Source organism: Musa acuminata, chromosome BXJ3-3, assembly GCF_036884655.1.
Source record: "Musa acuminata AAA Group cultivar baxijiao chromosome BXJ3-3, Cavendish_Baxijiao_AAA, whole genome shotgun sequence".
In the NCBI taxonomy this organism is placed as follows: Eukaryota; Viridiplantae; Streptophyta; class Magnoliopsida; order Zingiberales; family Musaceae; genus Musa; species Musa acuminata.
In genome coordinates, this window is record NC_088351.1 from 37,682,130 (window position 1) to 37,703,096 (window position 20,967).

At 40.5% G+C, this 20,967-nt stretch overlaps 4 protein-coding genes across 4 annotated transcripts; 2 read left to right on the plus strand and 2 right to left on the minus strand.

Annotated features, from left to right (window-relative positions):
* Positions 1-398: 398 nt before the first annotated feature.
* LOC135633790 (uncharacterized) lies at positions 399-2,944 on the minus strand. Its single transcript, XM_065143703.1, has 3 exons — positions 2,819-2,944; positions 2,647-2,735; positions 399-792 (listed from the first exon to the last, which is right to left on the minus strand). Exons 1-3 carry the CDS (start codon positions 2,855-2,857, stop codon positions 639-641), a joined length of 282 nt encoding a protein of 93 aa, XP_064999775.1. The 5' UTR covers positions 2,858-2,944; the 3' UTR covers positions 399-638.
* A 689-nt stretch (positions 2,945-3,633) lies between these two features.
* Positions 3,634-7,813, plus strand: LOC103979992 (plant UBX domain-containing protein 4). Its single transcript, XM_065143700.1, has 4 exons — positions 3,634-4,006; positions 5,318-5,606; positions 6,787-6,882; positions 6,961-7,813. Exons 1-4 carry the CDS (start codon positions 3,864-3,866, stop codon positions 7,342-7,344), a joined length of 912 nt encoding a protein of 303 aa, XP_064999772.1. The 5' UTR covers positions 3,634-3,863; the 3' UTR covers positions 7,345-7,813.
* Positions 7,814-8,246: 433 nt separating this feature from the next.
* LOC135633787 (endoglucanase 7-like) lies at positions 8,247-11,058 on the minus strand. Its single transcript, XM_065143697.1, has 5 exons — positions 10,614-11,058; positions 10,331-10,543; positions 10,047-10,247; positions 9,715-9,969; positions 8,247-9,109 (listed from the first exon to the last, which is right to left on the minus strand). The coding sequence occupies exons 1-5, from the start codon at positions 10,833-10,835 to the stop codon at positions 8,465-8,467; spliced, it is 1,536 nt and encodes a 511-aa protein (XP_064999769.1). The 5' UTR covers positions 10,836-11,058; the 3' UTR covers positions 8,247-8,464.
* A 1,605-nt stretch (positions 11,059-12,663) lies between these two features.
* LOC103979989 (zinc finger CCCH domain-containing protein 12) lies at positions 12,664-20,587 on the plus strand. Its single transcript, XM_009396270.3, has 7 exons — positions 12,664-13,104; positions 13,325-13,491; positions 13,682-13,735; positions 16,188-16,304; positions 16,689-17,000; positions 19,517-19,765; positions 19,859-20,587. The coding sequence occupies exons 1-7, from the start codon at positions 13,038-13,040 to the stop codon at positions 20,195-20,197; spliced, it is 1,305 nt and encodes a 434-aa protein (XP_009394545.2). The 5' UTR covers positions 12,664-13,037; the 3' UTR covers positions 20,198-20,587.
* The last annotated feature ends 380 nt before the right edge of the window (positions 20,588-20,967 follow it).

Below are 20,967 nucleotides of genomic sequence, written 5' to 3' on the forward strand. Positions count from 1 at the left end.
CTTACTGCTGTATCATTGGACAGCATTTTGTTATCACATTTTCTACCCTAGCATGCCACCCTCTGTTGGTTTGTATCTCTTCATCAATGTTGCCTTTTCTATCCAGTGGAATGAAGGTTCTTTAGTGCAGCTTGATAAATATGTTGGAGCTTTAGGTATGCATGTGTATCTTTAGAAGTCTGGAAGCTTATATGAAAAATTCCATTGGACATGTAGAAGCTGTATCTTATCATATGAAGTTGACTTTTTCTATTATGGCTCCTGATGTAAAAAACAATCTAAAAATGCACTGTGCATTGTAAGTTGGATGTATCTGAATTGATGCCTTAGCAAAGTCCATAAAGCCTCAAAATAACAAATTCAGAAGAACATAAAATAAAATCTGAACTCTTGATGACTTGAGCAATTTTAAGGCATCCATTATTACTGCAATCTTGGCTTCCCAACATTTGGATGTTAGGATACTAATTTAAGCTTCAAATTGAAGCTTTGAAGTTATCAGAAACTACTGAATATTATAAATCAATGACACACACTGTCTTTGAGAACACAGTGCGATCTCAAACAAACATGACCCAATATCCATGGTTTCGAACAAGGGTTTTATTATCACTTTGAGCTGATCCTCCTGAAATGCTTCACTCTGTTTCCGGCCTAGTAAAGAAATTGTTGATTGCTGGCATGATCTCTGGGTTTTTGTTCCGGACGAATTTACGGAGACTATGCTCTGCATATTTCTCTCCCTCCGCATGGTTATCCAGCACTCCCGCAGCCCTTCCTTCCTTGCTAACTCTGGAAATCACAAAAAAAAAAAGACGAGGTTATTTTCACCAATTAGAATGCTCACCAACTGGTTAAGTAATTAGTAACAATATCAACTGATGAATGTATCGGTCTTATTGTGCTTCACCCTAGTTTTTCTTTGCACTTGTGCATGTCATGATGATTTAGAGAGGTGATTGAAGTAAACATGAGAAAGCAAGCCAGGAAACTTGACAAGGTAGCATATGGTTTACAAGCAAAATGCACATAAGAAGCCCATAAGAGACTAGGCATGATGATTTAGAGACGTGATTGAAGAAAACATGAGAAAGCAAGCCAGGAAACTTGACAAGGTAGCATTTGGTTTACAAGCAAAATGCACATAAGAAGCCCATAAGAGACTAGGCATGATGATTTAGAGACGTGACTGAAGAAAACATGAGAAAGCAAGCCAGGAAACTTGACAAGGTAGCATATGGTTTACAAGCAAAATGCACATAAGAAGCCCATAAGAGAATAGGCACATCACAACTAGAATATTTGACCATTAGTCAATGACTTTAGATAATTCCTCATATATGCAGATCAATCAAGTTAAAAAAAAAATCAGGATCTTCTTATGGTTCACTCTAGTTTTTTCTTGCACTTTTGCATGTAATGATAACTTAGAAGGGTGTCTGCAAGGAAGTAACATAGGAAGCATGCAACGAAAATTCGTAAGGTAGCCTTATAGCATTACAACAAAATTGCATATTAGAATCCCAAACGAGATCAGTCGTGCCAGCTAAAAATTTCATAGTACTCAATAGAATACTTCACATTAGGTTATCGAATAAAATCTCAAAGAATGGATCTCATCATATATGCATATGAAATTGAGAGTTCTAGGCAGAATAGAAATCCTCATCTAAAAGGATTTAGCCAACCAGAAAAGAAATCCTTCATTAGACCTTTCAAGTTAATGCTTCAGGTTGGGTTGTGACAAATCCTCTCGTCTAAAAGGATTTAGCCAACCAGAAGAGAAATCCTTACATTAGACCTATCAAGTTAATGGCTTCAAGGTGGGTTGTGGCAAATCCTCATCTAAAAGGATTTAGCTAACCAGAAGAGAAATCCTTCAATTAGACCTATCATGTTAATGCTTCAGGTTGGGTTGTGACAAATCCTCTCATCTAAAAGGATTTAGCCAACCAGAAGAGAAATCCTTACATTAGACCTATTGAGTTAATGGCTTCAAGGTGGGTTGTGGCAAATCCTCATCTAAAAGGATTTAGCCAACCAGAAGAGAAATCCTTCAATTAGACCTATCAAGTTAATGCTTCAGGTTGGGTTGTGACAAATCCTCATCTGAAAGGATTTAGCCAACCAGAAGCGAAATCCTTACATTGGACCTATCAAGTTAATGGCTTCAAGGTGGGTTGTAGCAAATCCACATCTAAAAGGATTTAGCCAACTAGAAAAGAAATCCTTACACCGAATTCATCTGAAATAACCTAAATTTGTAAGCCATTGCAAGTGCATAAACATCAATTGATGCTCCAAACCTCTTTCCCACCAATCTTAGGTGATGTTTTCGATCTAATCAACCATCTCAAATCAAACATTAGGTGTAAAAGTCGGCCAAGTACAATCCTGTCTTTCAAATTAAACCTTTTGTTCTTCCTTGGAAGACATCAAACTCACAGATCTCAATCAGGAACCAACACTTGGGTCGGGCAATTGTCGGTCAGAAGTTCCATATAGAACAAGATGAACGAAGAAGAACTGGATGGATCCAGATCACGACACGAACAAGCGCAAAAGAGGATCGATTTAGAGGTAGTCAAATCAGGAGAAACCCGATCTTTGATCGAAAAGATCGGGGGGAGGAACAAGGAAACCCACCTCACTTCCGGGTTGATGCAGATGTTGCGGACAAGCTGGAAGCCGCAGATGCCCACCGCCACCCCGACCGCCGCAAACAGCGGGTAGACCTAAAACAACCACCACCATCAGCATCACGACAGGCGAAACCGCATCAGATGATCGAGAAGAGCACAAGAGATCGAACTCAAACCTCGGGCCTTAACCAACGTTTAAGGGTGGAAGACGCCATGGAAACAGGCGACGGGGCTGAGGAGGAGATGCGAAGAGCGACCGGCGGCAGACGGACGCAAACGCGTGGTGGTCATTTATAAGCCACGGTTCGTATCACCCTTTTATTAGGATCGTTGGATGAGATCTCAACGGCTCAAGATATTTTGTGTTAAATTAATTCTAAATTTAACCACCATTATTTTCTTTTGGAGTTATTTTAAATATTTATGCTTAAAATGTTTAATAATAGTATATTTTTACCCCTATATATATATATATATATATAATTAAAAATATTAAATTCGTGTTCTGATTTGTTGATATATTGGTTAACCTTTGACAAAATCATTCCTCCCATTATTCATTGAATCAAACAAATCCAAAAATAGTCAATCATTTTTCAGTTATTCATTAATTTCATAGTTTTTTTTAGTTATCTATCACAAATTTGGGAAACACTCACCATCATCAATAAAAAAAAATTATTTTTTTACTTGTCTAAATTTTCTCTTCTATGCTTAATTTGTCTGGACCTTAATGGAAAGTATCAAGGAAAAAAGAAACTCAATAGTATTTATTTAAATCAGTATTGAATTTTCCATTATTTTAAATGTCTATATATATATATATATATATAATGGAGGAAGCAATGGTAATTATATGTGGCACACTGCAATGTTCCTTATGTGGGGCACACAGTGGGTCCTGCTTAAACTATCCATTAAAATAAGGTAAGCCCCTTGGTATGATGCAAACTGTTAGTAAAGTCTTGCTCGAATGATACGAGGTCGTCCAACGTAAACAAATGGCAATCGGAGCCGGGGATTCTCCACCGTCGGATATTAGATCTACCAAGAAGGGACGGTGGATACTTCAAGTTCGAAACCATCGTCTACGTCTCAAACTCCCCCATTAAAGCCGTCGACAAAGACGGAGAAGATCAATTGCACGCCTCCAACTGTGCTTTGCCACCGCCTCTCCGCCTTCAGCGACTCGCTCCGCGTCGTCCTCCTCTTCCTGCAGCGATGGGTTCTAGGGGAGGCAACAAGAAGCCGTTAGGGAACCGGCCGACCATCCGGACCCTCGCGGATCTGAATCGGAGCTCCGGCCACGGCTCCGATAGCGACTCCGACGGGCCTCAGGAGTACTACACTGGCGGCGAGAAGAGGTTGATCTCTCACCCTCATGATCCTTGATTTCTTTATCGTGGTGATACGATCGATGATCACGCCGCTGCTTTCACTTCCCTTCCGACCCCTGTTAATTCACTGCGAATTCTCCGGTAGACTTCTGGTAGAGTAGGTCTATTTTAATGTCCGAAGCATATTAGTTAGATAGGGTCTGTGGGAATTCTCGAGATCAGGAGAGCCACTTTCCGCTGTGTGGTGGATTGGTTCGCGCCCTCAAATTGGATGCTGATTCTATTGCTGGAGAAAATAATTCCTCGTATCAAATAGAGAGGATAGTTAGTGCCTCGTTCGAATCAGATTTATTTTTGCATGACATAGTTATTGTCATTTTAATGTCATTGAAGAGATCTCCTCCAAACAATAAAATTGAAGTTCATGGCAGGTAGTCAAATTCAAAATTTTGGTTGGGAGATTGGGAAGCATGTGTTTGTGTTGGTTGAGGAGTTCTACATCATCTTTTCTTGAAAACTTTGTGAGCCCTGAGGTTCTCTGATTAGCATGTTAATTGCTCCATATATCTTTCTTATTTGATGAGTCTTAAGAGCTATTTATTGGATTATAGAGACATAATTGCATTGCTGTTGTAACAGAAATAATTGTAGGTTTACTGATGCTATCTATGTATTCCCATAATAATTAGCTTTGAGTTTTGTGGTGGTTGAATTTCCATAAGGTTGGAATTGTGACCATTTTATTTTGTATCAATGAGATTGATGCTGAGATGACTGTACCAAGATGGATGAGTGAAGTTGAAGTTATTGGGGAAGGGAAAATAAGGTATACATATATTATGGGAACAAATAGGCATAGTTTCAATTGTGAATAGAATAAAGGATAATGGTTTAAAGTGATATGAACACGATAGAAGGTAAATACATTTGAGCATTACTGATGTTCTCGATGTTTAAGATCTGGAAACCAGTTTAAAATTTTTACCTTCTTTCATTTTACATCAAAGATCATGTTAGTGATCAGTGGCATGGTTTATACAGTGGATAAAGCTACAAAATATTAATATGTTAGCTACCTTTCAAAATGTGAAATTCTGTTATGCTAAATGCTAACTTTGTTTGCTATGTTGTATGTGAAAAATGATTATAGGTATGATGTTCTTATTTCTTCACACGTGAACATTTTAGTAAAATCACTAGTTAACCATGTATTATGAACAAAAGTAAACTTGTACGAGGTCCATCTCTCTGAATTACAGATTACTTTTGGTAGAAAAATAGTAGCTTTATTTCTCGTGAGATTTTTTCAGTTTGATGATAACATAGTCAGTTATGCAGTGGGATGCTGGTTCAAGATCCATCAAAACATGGTCATAATGTGGATGGCATATTTGAGCAAGCTAGGCAGATGGGAGCCATGCAAGGACCAATCGAGGCTAATCATCCATCATCAAGCTCAAGAAGTTTTACCGGAACTGGTAGACTCCTATCAGGTGAAACAGTCCCTGCTGCTCCCCAGCAACCTGAAAACATAGTGCATGATATCCACTTTTGGACCAATGGATTTACTGTTAATGATGGTCCATTGAGGAGGTTTGATGATCCTGAAAATGCACCCTTCTTAGAGGTAACATTATTTGTAACTCATTCATGTTCCACGGCATATGTTTTCTAGGTACTGGATTTTCACATTCTTCATTCCAAGTTAATGAAATTCTGCTGTTCATCATTCTGTCTATCATGCATACTTTTATTCTATTTTGTTATGTTAGTCATGTTAATACGATATGACCCATGTAAAGTTTATATACTGGACAATGAATTATTGGACCTAGAGTGGATTTAGTTTACATATGTTCTAGCATGATTTATGTTCTTGCTACATCGATGTCAATCTCTTTGGCTGTATTGTATTAGATATCAGGAAGATTTCACCTAATAAGGATTCGACTGTTCTGGGGAATTCACCTTCAAGCAGAACCACAGTGCTTATGGATTGTTTGTGTTATGCAGTGGCTTGGTTTTGGCTTTCCCTAGTATGGTTTATTATTTCTTCTGTTGCTGTTTAACATGTTCAGATTATTGGTGAACTGAATACCACTAATTTTTTTCAATAGTCTGATAGTATTATTGTTCATGATGTAAATTTATAACTGGTGTAAAACCCTCAATTTTAGTTGCTCGAGTGCTAATTAGATTTTCTGGATATGCAACTTAAATACATTTGGAATTTACAGTAAAATTTATTTACAATCTCTTGTAAAATGTCTTCTTGCCTCCAATTTGAAGTTTCATGGTCTCTTGGCCCTCATCAAGATGATCAGACATGTCCCCTCTTACCGTTCTTGAAGTTGTCAATTTTTGTGGGCACAATTAGTTGGACCTGCACATATCGGTAAAGATTAAATTAATAGATTCTTATAGGAGATCAACTTTGTTGAAGAGTTTGTTTATCTGTTGTGCAAATCAGTGTCGTTTAATTTAGATCTATTGAGTTCGTTTACTGGAAACAAAGATGAGCATATCCTTCAGGAAAACTTTCTTTTTAACTTTTTAGGGAACATATTTATTTTTGCTTTATTTTGGTACTGCCATCTATCTTATCTTGATTTATTGTATCTTCAAGTTCTCGTCTTTAGTTGCTTCATGGGTTCTCTTAGGCATCTGCTGCATCCATTCATTTAAGCAAGTATAAACTTTTTGCTAAATCAATGTTGCTTGATTGCTTTAGTGAAAAGTTAGATGACTTATTCTCCTATATCCTAATCCAATTTTAAGATGTTGCAATCTTTGTGGCTTTTGTGCAGAGCATTATGAAGTCTGAATGCCCAAAAGAGCTCGAGCCAGCAGATAGGAGGTCCGTGGTACATGTCAATCTCGTAAGGAGGGCAGAAAATTGTCCTGTATGTGTAACGTAAACCTTCAGATTGACCTCATTATTTTCTTGCAGCCCGGGATTCCTGATTATTTCTCTTTGGCAGGAACCTGCGAGACACCTTGCTCCATTTCGGGGCACAGGTAGGATGCTAGGAAGTGGATCCTCAAACAGTTCTGGCAGTGAGCTTGCTGACACTGCCACAGCATCCAGTAGTACTCCCTCATCATCCACAGGCCTGGTCGTTGACGAATCTAAGCCATCTACTACCATCCAGCTGAGGTTGGCGGACGGGACCAGGATGATTGCGCGTTTCAACACCCAACACACCGTAGCAAATATACGGTCTTTCATCGATGCATCAAGGCCCGGGGCACCAAGTTCTTACCAGCTACAAACGGTTGGTTTTCCACCCAAGCAGCTCAATGATCCGAGCAAGACGATCGAGGAAGCCGGCCTTGCTAATTCAGTTGTCATTCAGAAACTATAACTCGATGCATAGCAGCAATGTCAGTTCCTACCATTTAAAGACAATTGCAGTTGCTAAAACTCGATGATTATCTGCACCACTATGACATGCTTGTAAAATTCTTGGACCCAAAGATTAGGGCTAGACTGCTTTAAATTTTATTTGCCTTCCATGACATGATGAACATACAAACCACTGAAGTAAGAAGCTTTGTCTATCTAAAAGAAATGTCTGCATATGCCAAGTACTTTTTGAATGGTTCCTGTTGTTATATGAACTTGTTTAAGCAGCAGACAAGTTTTGTCAAGCCAAGTTTTGTTGTTCATTGGTGCCACTTCATATTGAATGAGATGCACATCATACGCTTGTTGGGATCTTTTTGTTCTTTTGTTTGTTTTTGTCTTTTTTTTGGTAAATCTGTCAACTAATTATCATGTTGATTGTCATTTGAAACCCTAAATAATATCTAACATCTTTGATTGATAGGAAATATTTTGATAATCAATCCTTCTCGATCAATTAATCACCCCAGACATTGATATGGACGAAAAAGGATGAATCACCCTTCACTAGCCGATGGTGTGACAATGGTTATAATATATCGATCCTTGTGGACAATAATTCACGGGAGGTCATTTGGAATGGCTCCAATCCTATTCTTTTTGGACGAAAGTGACCTAAGAATCAAATCCTGGGTTTCAATTTCTATTGTGTCATGCATGAGGATATGGAGATCAGATCTGTCATCCATCACAATCCCCTCACAACTACTCGGTGGAGAGTGGGACACAGTTCCTTGGATCTTTTGATGGCATTGTCCTCCACTGTGACCTGAGGTATTCCACATCGTTGACTATTTTCATTTCAATGGTAATTGGATTGACATGCGAATGAGGAATCTTCTTTGATCCACTCACTTGCATTCATCTTCCTGCCCATGAGATGCCTCACCAATGTTCATACTTTGATTGTCCTCGTATTCCATGTGAGACTATGTATCATTAGTATATGTATCTCTCGTTCATATTTGATGTCGGATCAAAGCGAGTATCATATTTCTTCTATCTTTACATTTGAACTTCTATTCTCTTTAAGGAACCAAAGAAGAAAAGAAATATTTGTGCTCCTCCCAACAGTCAAGTCATTGCTGCTCTTCCAGCCTTGCACTGAGCTTTGCAAGGACTCCAACCATGGGCGCCGTGTTGTACGTGCATGCCTCCGTCTGCACGTAGTTCCCTCTCACGTCGCTGAAGTCGTCCTTGTCGTCGGGGCCTCCGACGAGCGCTCCCACCACAACGTTCGGGTTATCGCCCCCCCGGCCGTACCACTCGTCGAACCCCTGCGTGCAGCCGACGAACGCCCGGTCCACCTTGTAGGACACACTCGAAGCCGCTCTGTGGTGCACCCGCCTCGGGTGCCTGCCACCGTGCCCCACCAGGTAGCTGATGCCCCTGGGGTTGGACCCCAGGACGTAGTCCACCTGGGACTTGGCGAGCGAGAGAAGGTCCTGGGAGCCGGAGGAGCCCCGCGGGCAGTGGAGGAGTTCCCCGGAGTCAGCGAGGTAGTCGGAGTAGACGGAGAGGAGGAACGCGGCGCCCGCCACGTACTGCATGTTGTTCCACCGGCGGACGAAGAGGAGACCGGCGGGTGTGCGGGCCACGTTGCTGCCGCTATCGTCGTCGTTCATGCTGAGACAAGAGCACAAGTAGTGATGTGCTTTTGCTCTGTACTGCTCCAATATGCTCACTTGCTCCTCTCGTAGATCTCTTCCTCCCTCCATCAACAGCTGAGGGATACAACATATGACGCAGCATTAAGATTTCTACAACTAATATCTTAGAGTTTCTACAGACTAATCAGTAGTAGCATTAAAGCCACAGCACAACTAAGAGTTAGAAGCCATCATTATCCATAAGAACACAACTATTTGGGGCTCCTTTCACTGTGACAAAGTGTTCGTTTAAATGTCTCATTCCATCAAGAACAGAAAACAAGCAAGTAGGGTTTGTCATCATGCCAAGAGAACTTGGAGAATTGGGATATGGTTTTGACCATCCTCAGATCCAATTTCAAACATGATGTAATCAAAGACTATGTGCATCAGAACAGAACACAAAGTTCCATACCCTACCTAACTGCACCCCATCATTGCATGTCTAAGGTCAAACTGCACCTCAGGCTTTGGTTGACCAAATTCCTATTTCCCTTCTCTTCCACAACATGACAATCCAATTAGTTGGTGCAATGTAGTTTTGTCAACAATAGCCAAACTTGTAGGAATTTATGAGTTCAAGTCAAATTGATTGTGATTAGTGTTGTTATTTCCTATCAATGGATCAATGATCATCATCATCATCGTCATCACAAGAAGAAAGAGAGAGGAGGGTTTACCTTGGAGGCAAGAATCTGAACACCGGCATATTTGATGTCCCAGCTGAACTCAGAGATCGCCCACGTAGCACCGTTCAGGTCGTATGCGTTGTCCAGCACGTAATTCAAGTACTCCTCCCTCCCGCTGGCCCGGTGGAGCCACAGCGCCGCCCACAGCAGCTCGTCGCCGTAGCCGCTCCCCGACGGGTAATACCTCCTCGCCGTCCCGATGCTGTCATCGTACCTCCCCCTGTGCTTGTCGCCGAACTCGAACAACTGCAACCCCAGAAGAAGGATTCTTCGATCAGAAGCTGGTCGTGGAGGCATCACACACGAGCGGTGCTGAAGCCGACCTGTTGAGCGTGGTGTAGCAAGACGTGAGAGTAATGTGGATTGGTCTCCTTGAACGCTATGGACGCCGCAGCCATGGCCGCAGCCGTCTCTCCTGCGACCTCCGACCCCGGGTGCTCCTCGTCGATCTTATGCGCTTGTCTCGACGTCGTCATGTCCTCTGGCCTTTGCCAGCAGCTGTGGTCGGTGTCGCCGTCCCCGACCTGAACCAACGAGAAGACGACTCGCTCATGGTTTGCCTCCACGGAGATGAAGTCGTCGTCATCAGAAGTGTCGCAATACGTACCTGCGCCCAGAGAACGTTAGGATGCGTGTGGGCTTTGATGAAGTAGTCAGTCCCCCATTTGATGGCCTCCAACGCGTGCTTCAGCTCTCCGGCCACCGCGATATCGCCGCCGTACTCCACCACGCTCCACGACAGCATCGTTACGGTGAACGCCATCGGCAACCCGAACTTGACATTGTCCCCTGCGTCGTAGTATCCTCCAACCAAGTCAACCTGCAGCAATTAAGCAGCTTGAGAAGACGAACACGAGATCAGCATCATCACTGAACGAGTGGCCACTGACCCCTTGTTCGAGACCGTCGGTGAGGCCGGAGTGACCGCGCCAAGAGACGCGGTGGTCGTAGGGGAGGCGGCCGGAGCGCTGCGCCTCGAAGTAGAGCAGGCTCTTGGCGAGGGCCTCCCTGTACTCCGACGCGGCTCGGGAGGTAGTGAGAAGCAGAAGCAACAACGGGACCAAAGCAACAAACCTCCTTGACATGCTCCTCGTGTCTCCTACCTTCTCCATCACCACAAACAAGCGAATCGATCGAAGGGGAGGGAGGGAGGGAAGGAGATGGGGCTCAGTAATCGGTGGCCATTTTGATCCACCGCCTATTTATCGCCCAATTTGCTCACCGAGCATGGCTTCTTCCATTGACTCCGATGTGACCATGTCGATGCATCCGAATTAGAATAGGAAGTGAGGAACTCATGCTTCTTTACCTTCTCTGTACTGTTGTGGTCTAACCATTGGCTACATTTTGATTCCTCGATGGCAGATGACTAAAATAGATCACCTGCCTACTTCTGCCAGCATTGAAAATTCTGGCGGCTACTATGGACTTCATCATCCTGTGTTCAACACCATAATAATAAGGGAGACTGACACATGACATATCAACTTCCTCTAACACAAACACACTGACATCGGTAATACGTGTGGGTCTTCTCCTCCTCCAAGATCATGAAGAAAGCAAAGATTATGGTGGTCAAACCTGGAGAACTCCTCCAAGAATCTGACACACTAATGGTCCAAGGACAGGTCATAGTTCTGTCCTCCCTCGAACCAAAGAGTCAGTCTTCCAGATGCATGTTTCACGATCGTTGCAGGTATGGAGACCGCGACCTGCCCTACTTCTCCTATTTGGTTTGGATCGAAGAACGGGATGAGGAACCTTCCTTGCGCGACTATCCAAGCTCGACTGCTTACCCGGAAAGTACAGTTTGACTCTGTGTTCTGCCCTGTCGGAGGAACGGTTTGACTTCCCTGTGCTCTTCTTTGTTTCGATTCATCTTAACGCCACCGGGAAGACCGACGTTTCTTCTGCCTTCCTCCCACGAAGGCGGAGAACAGCCGTGAGAGTCAAGACAGACAGGCATGAAAATTACGTCTGTTCTGTGAGACATGGACGCGAGATAGCAAGTCACAAGCATGAGTTCTTGACTCATGTCTGCACACCTTAACAGTACTCCCAATCGATGGAGTCCCAGATGGGGCTCCTTCCTTCCCATCTGCTCCACCTGTAGCTGCAACCTTGAAAGCCAGTAGAAAGCACTTCCTCGAAAGGGTCATATCGTCTTTAATTTAGAATAATAAATATTAAATACCTAAATTTCATATATATATATATATATATATATATTAAATTGAAAAGTGAAAATAGGTGGAGGTAAACTCGTTTTAGTCATGGGTCTTTATAGGCCCACGTGTCAAGTGGCCAAAGAATCTGCTTGCTGTTGCGAAGAAGACAGCTGATCGGGATGTAGTGAGGTCCAAGGAGCCACATAGGCTGACGTAAGCGCCGGCCCTTCCCCCACGCCTTCGCTTCCCGCGGGAATACGGCGCCGAAAGCGTCCCTTTCACTAACCGGGCGGTGCTACAGCCACGCGCCACTTCCCACGCCCGGACCCACGTCCCATCACCAGAAGAAATCACCCCTTTCGCGGTTCCCCCATCCGACGGTCTCCCTGCTCCCACGTAAAGCGGGTACGAGTCACGCGTATTGACGTAGCGTGGGTCGATGGGTTCCCTTCTTAACACGTTTTTAATCCAATTAAGTCGCCAACTGATCCGTACGTGGGAAATTTCTGCCACCCGCCGTCGGAAACCCGCGTGCGTACGTGCTGTCCGAGTGGATTGAATTTGCGGGGCCCGCTTGCTTCCTACTCTCGGGCGTTACATCTCGGGGTTAACTTCTTCCATTTAACTAATTAACAACATTAATCGACAGTATAACTAAACCTACCCGCGAAGAAATAATAATATCATTTAATTATAGTTAATGACGATATAATATAATTTAATTAAAAGGGAATAAATACCCTGTCCTTCTTGCTTCGATCTCCTTCTCGGGTAACATCCAGGTAAAGAATGAGCAGAATAGAATAAGAGGGAGGGGGAGAGAGAGATCGGCCCGATTGATCCATCGAGATCCAAGTCGTTGTCGGAGACCCAATCTTGTCTCCTCCGCTTCGGATTCGGGAAGCTGAGCGAAGCCGGTTAACCCCTGGATTCACCACGGATTTGGTCGGTCCCTGCGCCCGTAATCGACTGCCGGAGGCCCCAATCGGTCGGTGAGCCCCGCCGATAGCCAATCGGAGGTGTAGGGAGTGGCGATCGATCCGGTGATTAGAAGGGAAGCCGTGGATTTGGTTGGTTATGATTGGCTAGTTGCAGTGAAGTTTAATTTGGTGGCGATAGGGTTTTGGGTTCCGATCGCTGGTTCCGATGATGTCCGACGTCAGGCACAATGCTGTTCCCAATTCTTCCCATGCCTCGCCCGACAACATTGAAGGTGGTTTCTGTTTTTCGTTCGATCCTCTTTTATCGTTTCCTTCTTCGCTCTTTGCTGTTCGATGCCTCTAATGTCATGTTGATCGGTCTTTTGTTAGGCATGTGCAATTTGATTCCATTGACTTTCTTTGGACAGGCATGCAGATGATTGATTTGGGTGGGTTATAGCAGGGAAATAAAACGAAACGAGGTTAATTAGTTGTGGTGTTTCCTGATCGCAGGAGCTATGTGGCAGTTAAATATCGAGGATGGCCAAGAGGGAGCTGACGGGCAGCTGAATCAGTATCCTGATCGCCCCGGCCAGCCAGATTGTCTTTACTATTTGAGGACTGGTGTTTGCGGGTATGGAAGCAAGTGCAAATATAATCATCCTGCACACAATGAACAGGTGAAAGCCATATCTCCGGATAGTTTTGCTTCATATGCTTTCAATTTGAGATGTTTTTAGTATTTATGGCAATTAAGTCTTCAATTTTTGGATAAATCATGTTACCACGTTTTCATCAAAAAGGAGAAAGAAGGAAAGGATCTCTTCATTGCATGTTGTTGATTTATATGTTATTAATTGGTTTCTGCAGATCACTCGGTTTAGTGGAGAACTTCCACAGAGAGACGATCAACCTGATTGCCAGGTTCATTATCTTCATCAGTGATTTTGCTTTCCAATTTAAATATGGCATTTGGTTACAGAACCCATCTTTTTGTTCATTAGGTGATCTTCCTTTGCGTGTGAAATATAAATTGGAGTTCATAATGAAGCTCTAACTTGTTGCATTACCACATGGAAAAAATGTCTACAGAAAATATATCACTAAATTAGAAATTTTGGAGTAGGAAAACATTACATTTACAAATTATAAAAGCACATTACCTTTAGTAAGAACAAAACTGAGGATAATGAAACACTGAGAATGCTATGTGTCTGTAAGTCTATTTTCGTTGCTTACTGTATGACTCAAAAGAGTAAAATAGGTAGACTCTGTGTTTTGGGATTATTTGTTCTCTCTTTCATGAGCAGAGATGCTGCTGTTTGACGCACTGATTTCTCAAGCTAGTAACAGTGTTATGAAAGTACATTTTCTAATTATGGCATTTCTCTTGCAGCTATTTGTGGAAGTGTTGTTATAGCAAAATAGTAGAACTTAGGCTGGTATGTTGCCTGTGACATAAAGGAGAGTTAGAGGACATAATGATGTCCTGAATCGTTTGCAGCTATAGCATTTAGGTACAGAAGATGCCATTACCAAAAGAATTCTGAAGAACCATGACCATGGCTATGACCTGCTTGATCACATTAAATAAAAAATAAGCATATAAAAATGGGATCTGAAAGTAATTAGTCACCCCCATAACACTTCATTTTACTTTAGAAGATTTTATGTGATGTCATGAGTCAGAAGCTTCAACTTAGATGTAGTTGAGACATGTTTGAACTAGTTAACCATCAATGAACCGTGATAGCAACTTTGTGGTATGTTCAGTGATGGTTTAGGTACTTGTCAAACAATGAAGTATGACATTTCTGGATAATTTAGCATTGTGTTAGCTCTTGTTCATTAAATATCGAATAGGCATTCATGATAGCAAGACAGAGATATGGAGCAGATGATCATAGATAATGTCTAATTGTCTAACATTTTTTTCTTTTTTTTCTCTAAAACATGTTCTCCAGGAACCATCTGGAGCATGAGTCGGCTCATCGATGTACATAAATACAGGCTTGTTGATATAAGCATGCTTAAGACAGATCTGAAATATGTATACACAACTTTATTGGACCACTTGATTTCCCAAGCTCAATGCCTTTCCTTTATATATCCAAATTATTCTTTATGAGGAAGATTTAGTTATATGCTACTTAGTGCATATTGACGCAACAACTACATGAGTAGAAAAATGAGTTGATTTCAAGAGAATCAACCAAATGCATTTTGGTGTATCTCTCTAGTTTGGTTTATAATAAGTGGTTTGACAGTACTTGACACTTTTTCGGATCTATTATAACTTCTTTCTTTTAATTTGATATTATTTTTCAAATATCTTAGTTAATGCAAGACAATATGCAATTTTCTTGCTGCAAACTCCTTTTTTACTTCATATCGCGTCAAGCTTCCTCTCATGCAAAGTTTCATATTTTAAAGTTCATCAACTTGATGCTATTAGTTCTTCACTTGATGTAGTTTCAAGGATTTGTGGTTCCAGCATTGATTATCTTTGCTAAATTATACCTTTCATCAACAATAATCATCTCATTGGATTATCATTTCTAAGAGATTCACTAAAGGTTTTCTCTTATTTTCCTCTATTTAATGAGTATTATCATTCATTTAGTTTCTGAAAGGATGACTGTGCTTCTGTAATTAGTTGTTACATGAGCATAAACCTGTTATTTCTTCATATGTTCTAGGGTGTCTCTGGATACAGACCATCAAAGATGAGATTCAAAAGGCTAGACAACTGTGTTTTCTTGTATCTGACTGGTAAATACAGGATGTTCTGAAAATAGTCTGTTACTGTTTAATATGATAATCAACATGGAAACAAATTGTGACAAAAGAAGAACTATGGAAATCTAAATGTAAATATTGCATACAAATGCAACCTGTAGGTCTTCACCTATCACACTGTTTATCCACCAATGGTTGGAGTTTTGACCACTGAACAATAATGGCTGGCTTTGTCATTTTAGGCAAATAAAATTTGATTAATACTTGTTGGTAACATATATAATAATAATAATAATAATAATAATATTATTATTATTATTATTATTATTATTATTATTATTATTATAGATATCCATGCATGGATAAGTGCATCCGAACAGATATCTGCACAGCAATGGGTTTCTACTAGTCTCTTGCTTTGAAACATGATTCTCTCACTGTTGTATAGTTTTTCTTTACTGTTGTCTGATATCCAGATAAACCAACATGTTTGTTTCAGTTTAACTCTGCTATGCTGACTCTTTTACTCTGCCAATTTAACTTCTTTTCATGTTTGCCTTTTTTAGTTCATCAAATAGCATATGATTGAAGGACACTTGATGAATAGTCTCTGGTTATGTTTCAATTATTCTTGCAGTTTTTCCTGAAAACAGGAATGTGCAAATATGGAATAACATGTAAATATCATCATCCACGAGACAAACATGATACACGGCTGGTTCAGTTGAATGTTTTTGGTCTACCTATCCGTGAGGTATCTATTGCTTTGTAGCACTCTTATACAATTCAAACTTTCAATATACTTTCCACCATCTTCACTTGTCAATGTCACAATCAACTTTTACAATGATTTTAATTTTGGATTGATACTGGTTGCTGTAACTATCAGATCGGTAAAGGATCAATATATTGGGCGGTATAGCGACCTATACTACCTGGTATCATTAATTAAAGTAATAAAAATTATGAATACTATTTTATTGGTGTTGAGCTACATGTTTCCATATTGGTGCTTGGACGGACCAATAAAAACTGGTCCATACTGGCCAGTATAATTGAGATTTGAAACCTTGGTTTTTTCTACCCTGTAGCTAATTGATGAGACTTTTGTTTAATGTTTATTTGATTTGGCTTCCAGGATGAAAAGCAATGTGCCCATTACATGAAAACTGGGTCATGTAAATATGGTGTTGCCTGCAAGTTCAATCATCCCCAGCCTGCCAACCCTGGATCAGCATTCTCTGTTACAGGATCCTCAGTCTATGGATATTCTGGTTCCATGGCACCTACATCGGGGCTAACTGTAATTGGTGGAAGTTCTTCATGGCCTTTCTCTAGATTTCCTTATGTGTCTAGTCCACGTATGCAAGGTCTCCCAGCTTATGTACCTTTTGTTCTTGCACCCTCCCAAGGGAATATGCCTGTGCAGCAAGGTTGGAGCACATACATGGTTAGTAGCTGCATACTCTATAACTAAAAGTAAAACTTTGTATGTTAAATGATATCTATTTTCAGATTTAACAAAACCATGTCAACATTAGATAGTTGTTTGGTATGTTATATGATGCCTTTTTTTCTGGTTCAATCTTTGTAATACATTTATTTGCATGTTTCATATAAGCTAGTCTGTTAACTGATATTTCTGAAGCACTTTTAAATTTTAGATGTTAAACCTTTTTGTTACAGAATTCAATTTTCAGATGTTCTTTTTTTCCTAGCATCCTCTCCATGCATTTGCAATGTGATGCACCCTTTAGGTTTTGACTTATATGTAACTTGGTGCCACTCCTTTTCAGCTTTTAGAACCATCTTTGACAGATCAGTAGAGAAAGATGATTTATGGTATTGTAATTTCAGTCACTTAATCATACAAAATATGCTAATATTATCGCTTTTAACTTTCTATCTAAAGGCATTCTTATTACTACAAGTTATGTATATGTGAAAAAAATGGAAAGATTTTTTCTGTAGGAAATGCTTGCTGGCAATCTAGGTAGCAGGGGCAACAGGTTAGTCATGTAACTGTAAGATACCACATTATAGTTAATTTCATTGGAGCAAAGTAATGAATGCACTGACAAGTTTGAGCACCACAAGGACTTCATTCCATTCCATCTTAGTCATCCATATTAGGTATTAGAAACAATATAAGCAGGCACTAAATTGTATAAATAACGTACTTGGGAAATGACCGACATTCAGTATAAATGTTACAATCTCAATAACTAAAACAAATTGTCTCGTTCAGGAAACAAAAAGAAACATTTTGAGACAATATTGTCTGGGTGACCATACAATGTCGTAAAGTGCCCACCAATTTTGAAGTCTCATGCCGAGGCCATATCTGTGCCCGGCTATGTGCATATGTTATGCACTTTCTTTTTGCCATAAGGAGTTAGTCATGGCTGCCATGTATTGTCCTTGGGCAAGGTGTATGGGTACAAAATGCATGTGAATGCCAGGTGGATATAGAGAGCAAAACCAACAGCAGCAAGTAGATTTTCTTCTCAAGTTTTACAAATGAAGTTTGATTATATTAGTTCCATGAATCTTCCTCTTAAGGTACATATTTAAAAAATATTATATGAGTTATGTAGACGGTATCAGATAAACACAAAATACTTCTTGTGCAACTAAATAATTTCCATTCACAGTTGCAGCATGCTGTGAATACAGTCTTTTTACTATACATGCGCACGTGTCACTACTTTTAAGCAGGAGATTTGGAGGTAATATTGTTTAGTGCGTAAGAAAAAAAAATTTAATGCCAAGTTATATAAATGGTTGAAAACCTAAAAGGCCTAAATGATGACACACGCAAAATTTGTGTACAGAAAGCAAAGTTCAACAAAGATGAAATGAAAATGATGGCTCAATCAAGGTAGATGGAAGGCAATATAATAGCTTGATCAGTGTCTAAACGATGACACAAGTAAAAATTGTGTACAGAAAGCAAAGTTCAACAAAGATGGAAATGAAAATGAGGGCTCAATCAAGGTAGATGGAAGGCAATATAATAGCTTGATCAGTGTTTTTATGTAGGGTATATGGAACAAAACAATTGTTGAATTGAAATTGAAATAAAGAGGCCACTTAGTTAGGGATGGATGCACGAGGCAGATTGGTGGCTTTTGGATATAAAATGATCAAAGAACTGTTGAGTGAGATGGGAGAAATGCTGTGAATGTGATGATACTTGTGAATTTAATAAAAAAAATTACCAGTTGCTTTTAGTAGTGTTGTTTTTTTAAAAAATAAACAAGGATATGTGAAGAATGTCATGTTAGAGGAGCCATAAGCTACTTAAAATAGAAGATAAGTAATAAGGAGTCATTAAGATTATATGTGCATATCTTTGAGAGGATGCTCCCCCGCTAATTAAGATTAAAAAAAAAAAGATGATAAGAGATTTACGTTGTTGGGTAGAGTGAAGAAATATTTTAAGAGTTGAAAATAGTTCTACAGATTGACAAATTCATATAAAGCTAATCCAAAGAGTTTAAACAGCCTTCAAGTTGGTGCTTATGGTCTGGTTACCTTTTTTGCAAGCAGTTGTAAAAAATCATTCCAATATATCTTTTTCTTATCACAAGCACATCTTTTTGAGAAATCTTAGTGATTCTTGTTTTAGGACTAATCATGATGGTATGAGCTTCCATTGGCACTCCCAGAAGCATTCGAAGGATGTGGCTTATTATTGCACCCTAAAAACATGACTCTTATGGTTCTTTCTCACTTGTCATAAGAAAATAGGGACCACTTGCCACGTGCCAACAATATAGGCCTCAGTGCTTGCCTGGGAATTTTGCAAATTTATGCATATTCTTCTTTTACTTCATGAAACTAGGCGTGATGGTCTATCTATACCACTATTTACTAAATGGAACTGTTGGAAATTTGTCGTGGCACATTTTAAGGTTAGTTTATATCTGTCGACATCTTATGCCAGCTTGTAATGCATGCCAGGGCAGTATGAATGATATTTCTTCTACCGATATGCTTGTGCCCAGTAAGATAGCCAACTCCAGACATCAAGAACAGCCAGGTTCCAGCATGCCACTAAGTTTACCTGAGAGGCCGGACCAACCAGAATGCCAATATTATATGAAAACTGGGAGCTGCAAATATGGAACTTCTTGCAAGTACCATCACCCAAAAGAGAAGAACCAAGCAGATATGGCCACCATAGGACCTCTGGGCCTTCCTCTAAGACCAGTAAATTTGAACCTTACTCTTTTACTTCATTATTCTCTCTCGGTTCTTCTGCCATAGAAAGCACCTAATTGCATTTTCTTTTTTTTACGAAAGGGTCAGCCTTTGTGCACCTTCTACACCACATACGGAAGCTGCAAGTATGGTACCACTTGCAAATTTGATCATCCATTGGTTAACTATTATGGCTACTCTCTGCAACCATTTGCTGCCTATTCGGAGCCATCAGCACTCTTTCCCGGTCAAAGGAGTTCAAAAGTTACAAGGACATCAGCTGAAGATTCATCTTCCAAGGCATCAAAGTTGCCTGAACAGCTTGCAGAATCCGAGACAGGTGGTCCAAGAATGAAATCTGGTGCTCATGAGCGTGGAAATCCTTCCGCAAATTCTTCTCCATCAGACACTGAACCTCATCCAGAGTCTCCGCAAAATTGAACCCTATCAAACACTAACCCCTCGTTTTCATCCCTTCGGACATGGCTCCAACATGGAGATTTTGCTTCCTATTTCACCCTTTTTTTCGCCTGTCTTATTTCAGCTTGGCTGTTCAAGATCTGCATGGTAGCTGGTGATACGGGAGCCATGGTCGTTTCCAACGAAGGAATAGCAGGTGATGCAATGTTGTAAGTTATGGTGATTTTTGTTCCACAGATTTGTTGGCTACTCCGAAGAAGACAACAGAAGCGGTTTAAGGATGAGAACAATTTTCTATCTCCATTTTCCACCATGTAAAGTTGGTTTATGGGAATAATGATGCCAAATCAGATTCTACGGTAAATTACAAGACCAGAAATCCTGGGCAGAACTTCTCATTGACAATCTTTACTTACCAGTTTCAAATACTTTAGTTACTCTTACCTCTCCCTTAATTTGTTGTGGATAGAAGAAAACACCATGAACAAAACCATGAACAAAGATGACATGACTCATCTATAGGTAGAATCTCATTTTGCTTCAAGGGAAGAAGAAATCCAGTGCCTATCACAAAACCAAACCAGCTACTAAATAACCCTTAAGATCCTCTCTCAGTGTTGATGAGAATCAAATCCTCGTTTCGAGTAGGCAATCGTCAGAAGACACCACCACATCTTCATTTGCATTAGCGTTCACTGACCGACCACATCCAAGTTCGAGATCTCATCTTGCCAACATCGTCTTGCCAAGTTTATGCGAGTTGAGTTAAAGAAGCGCAGAAGAAAGCAGAG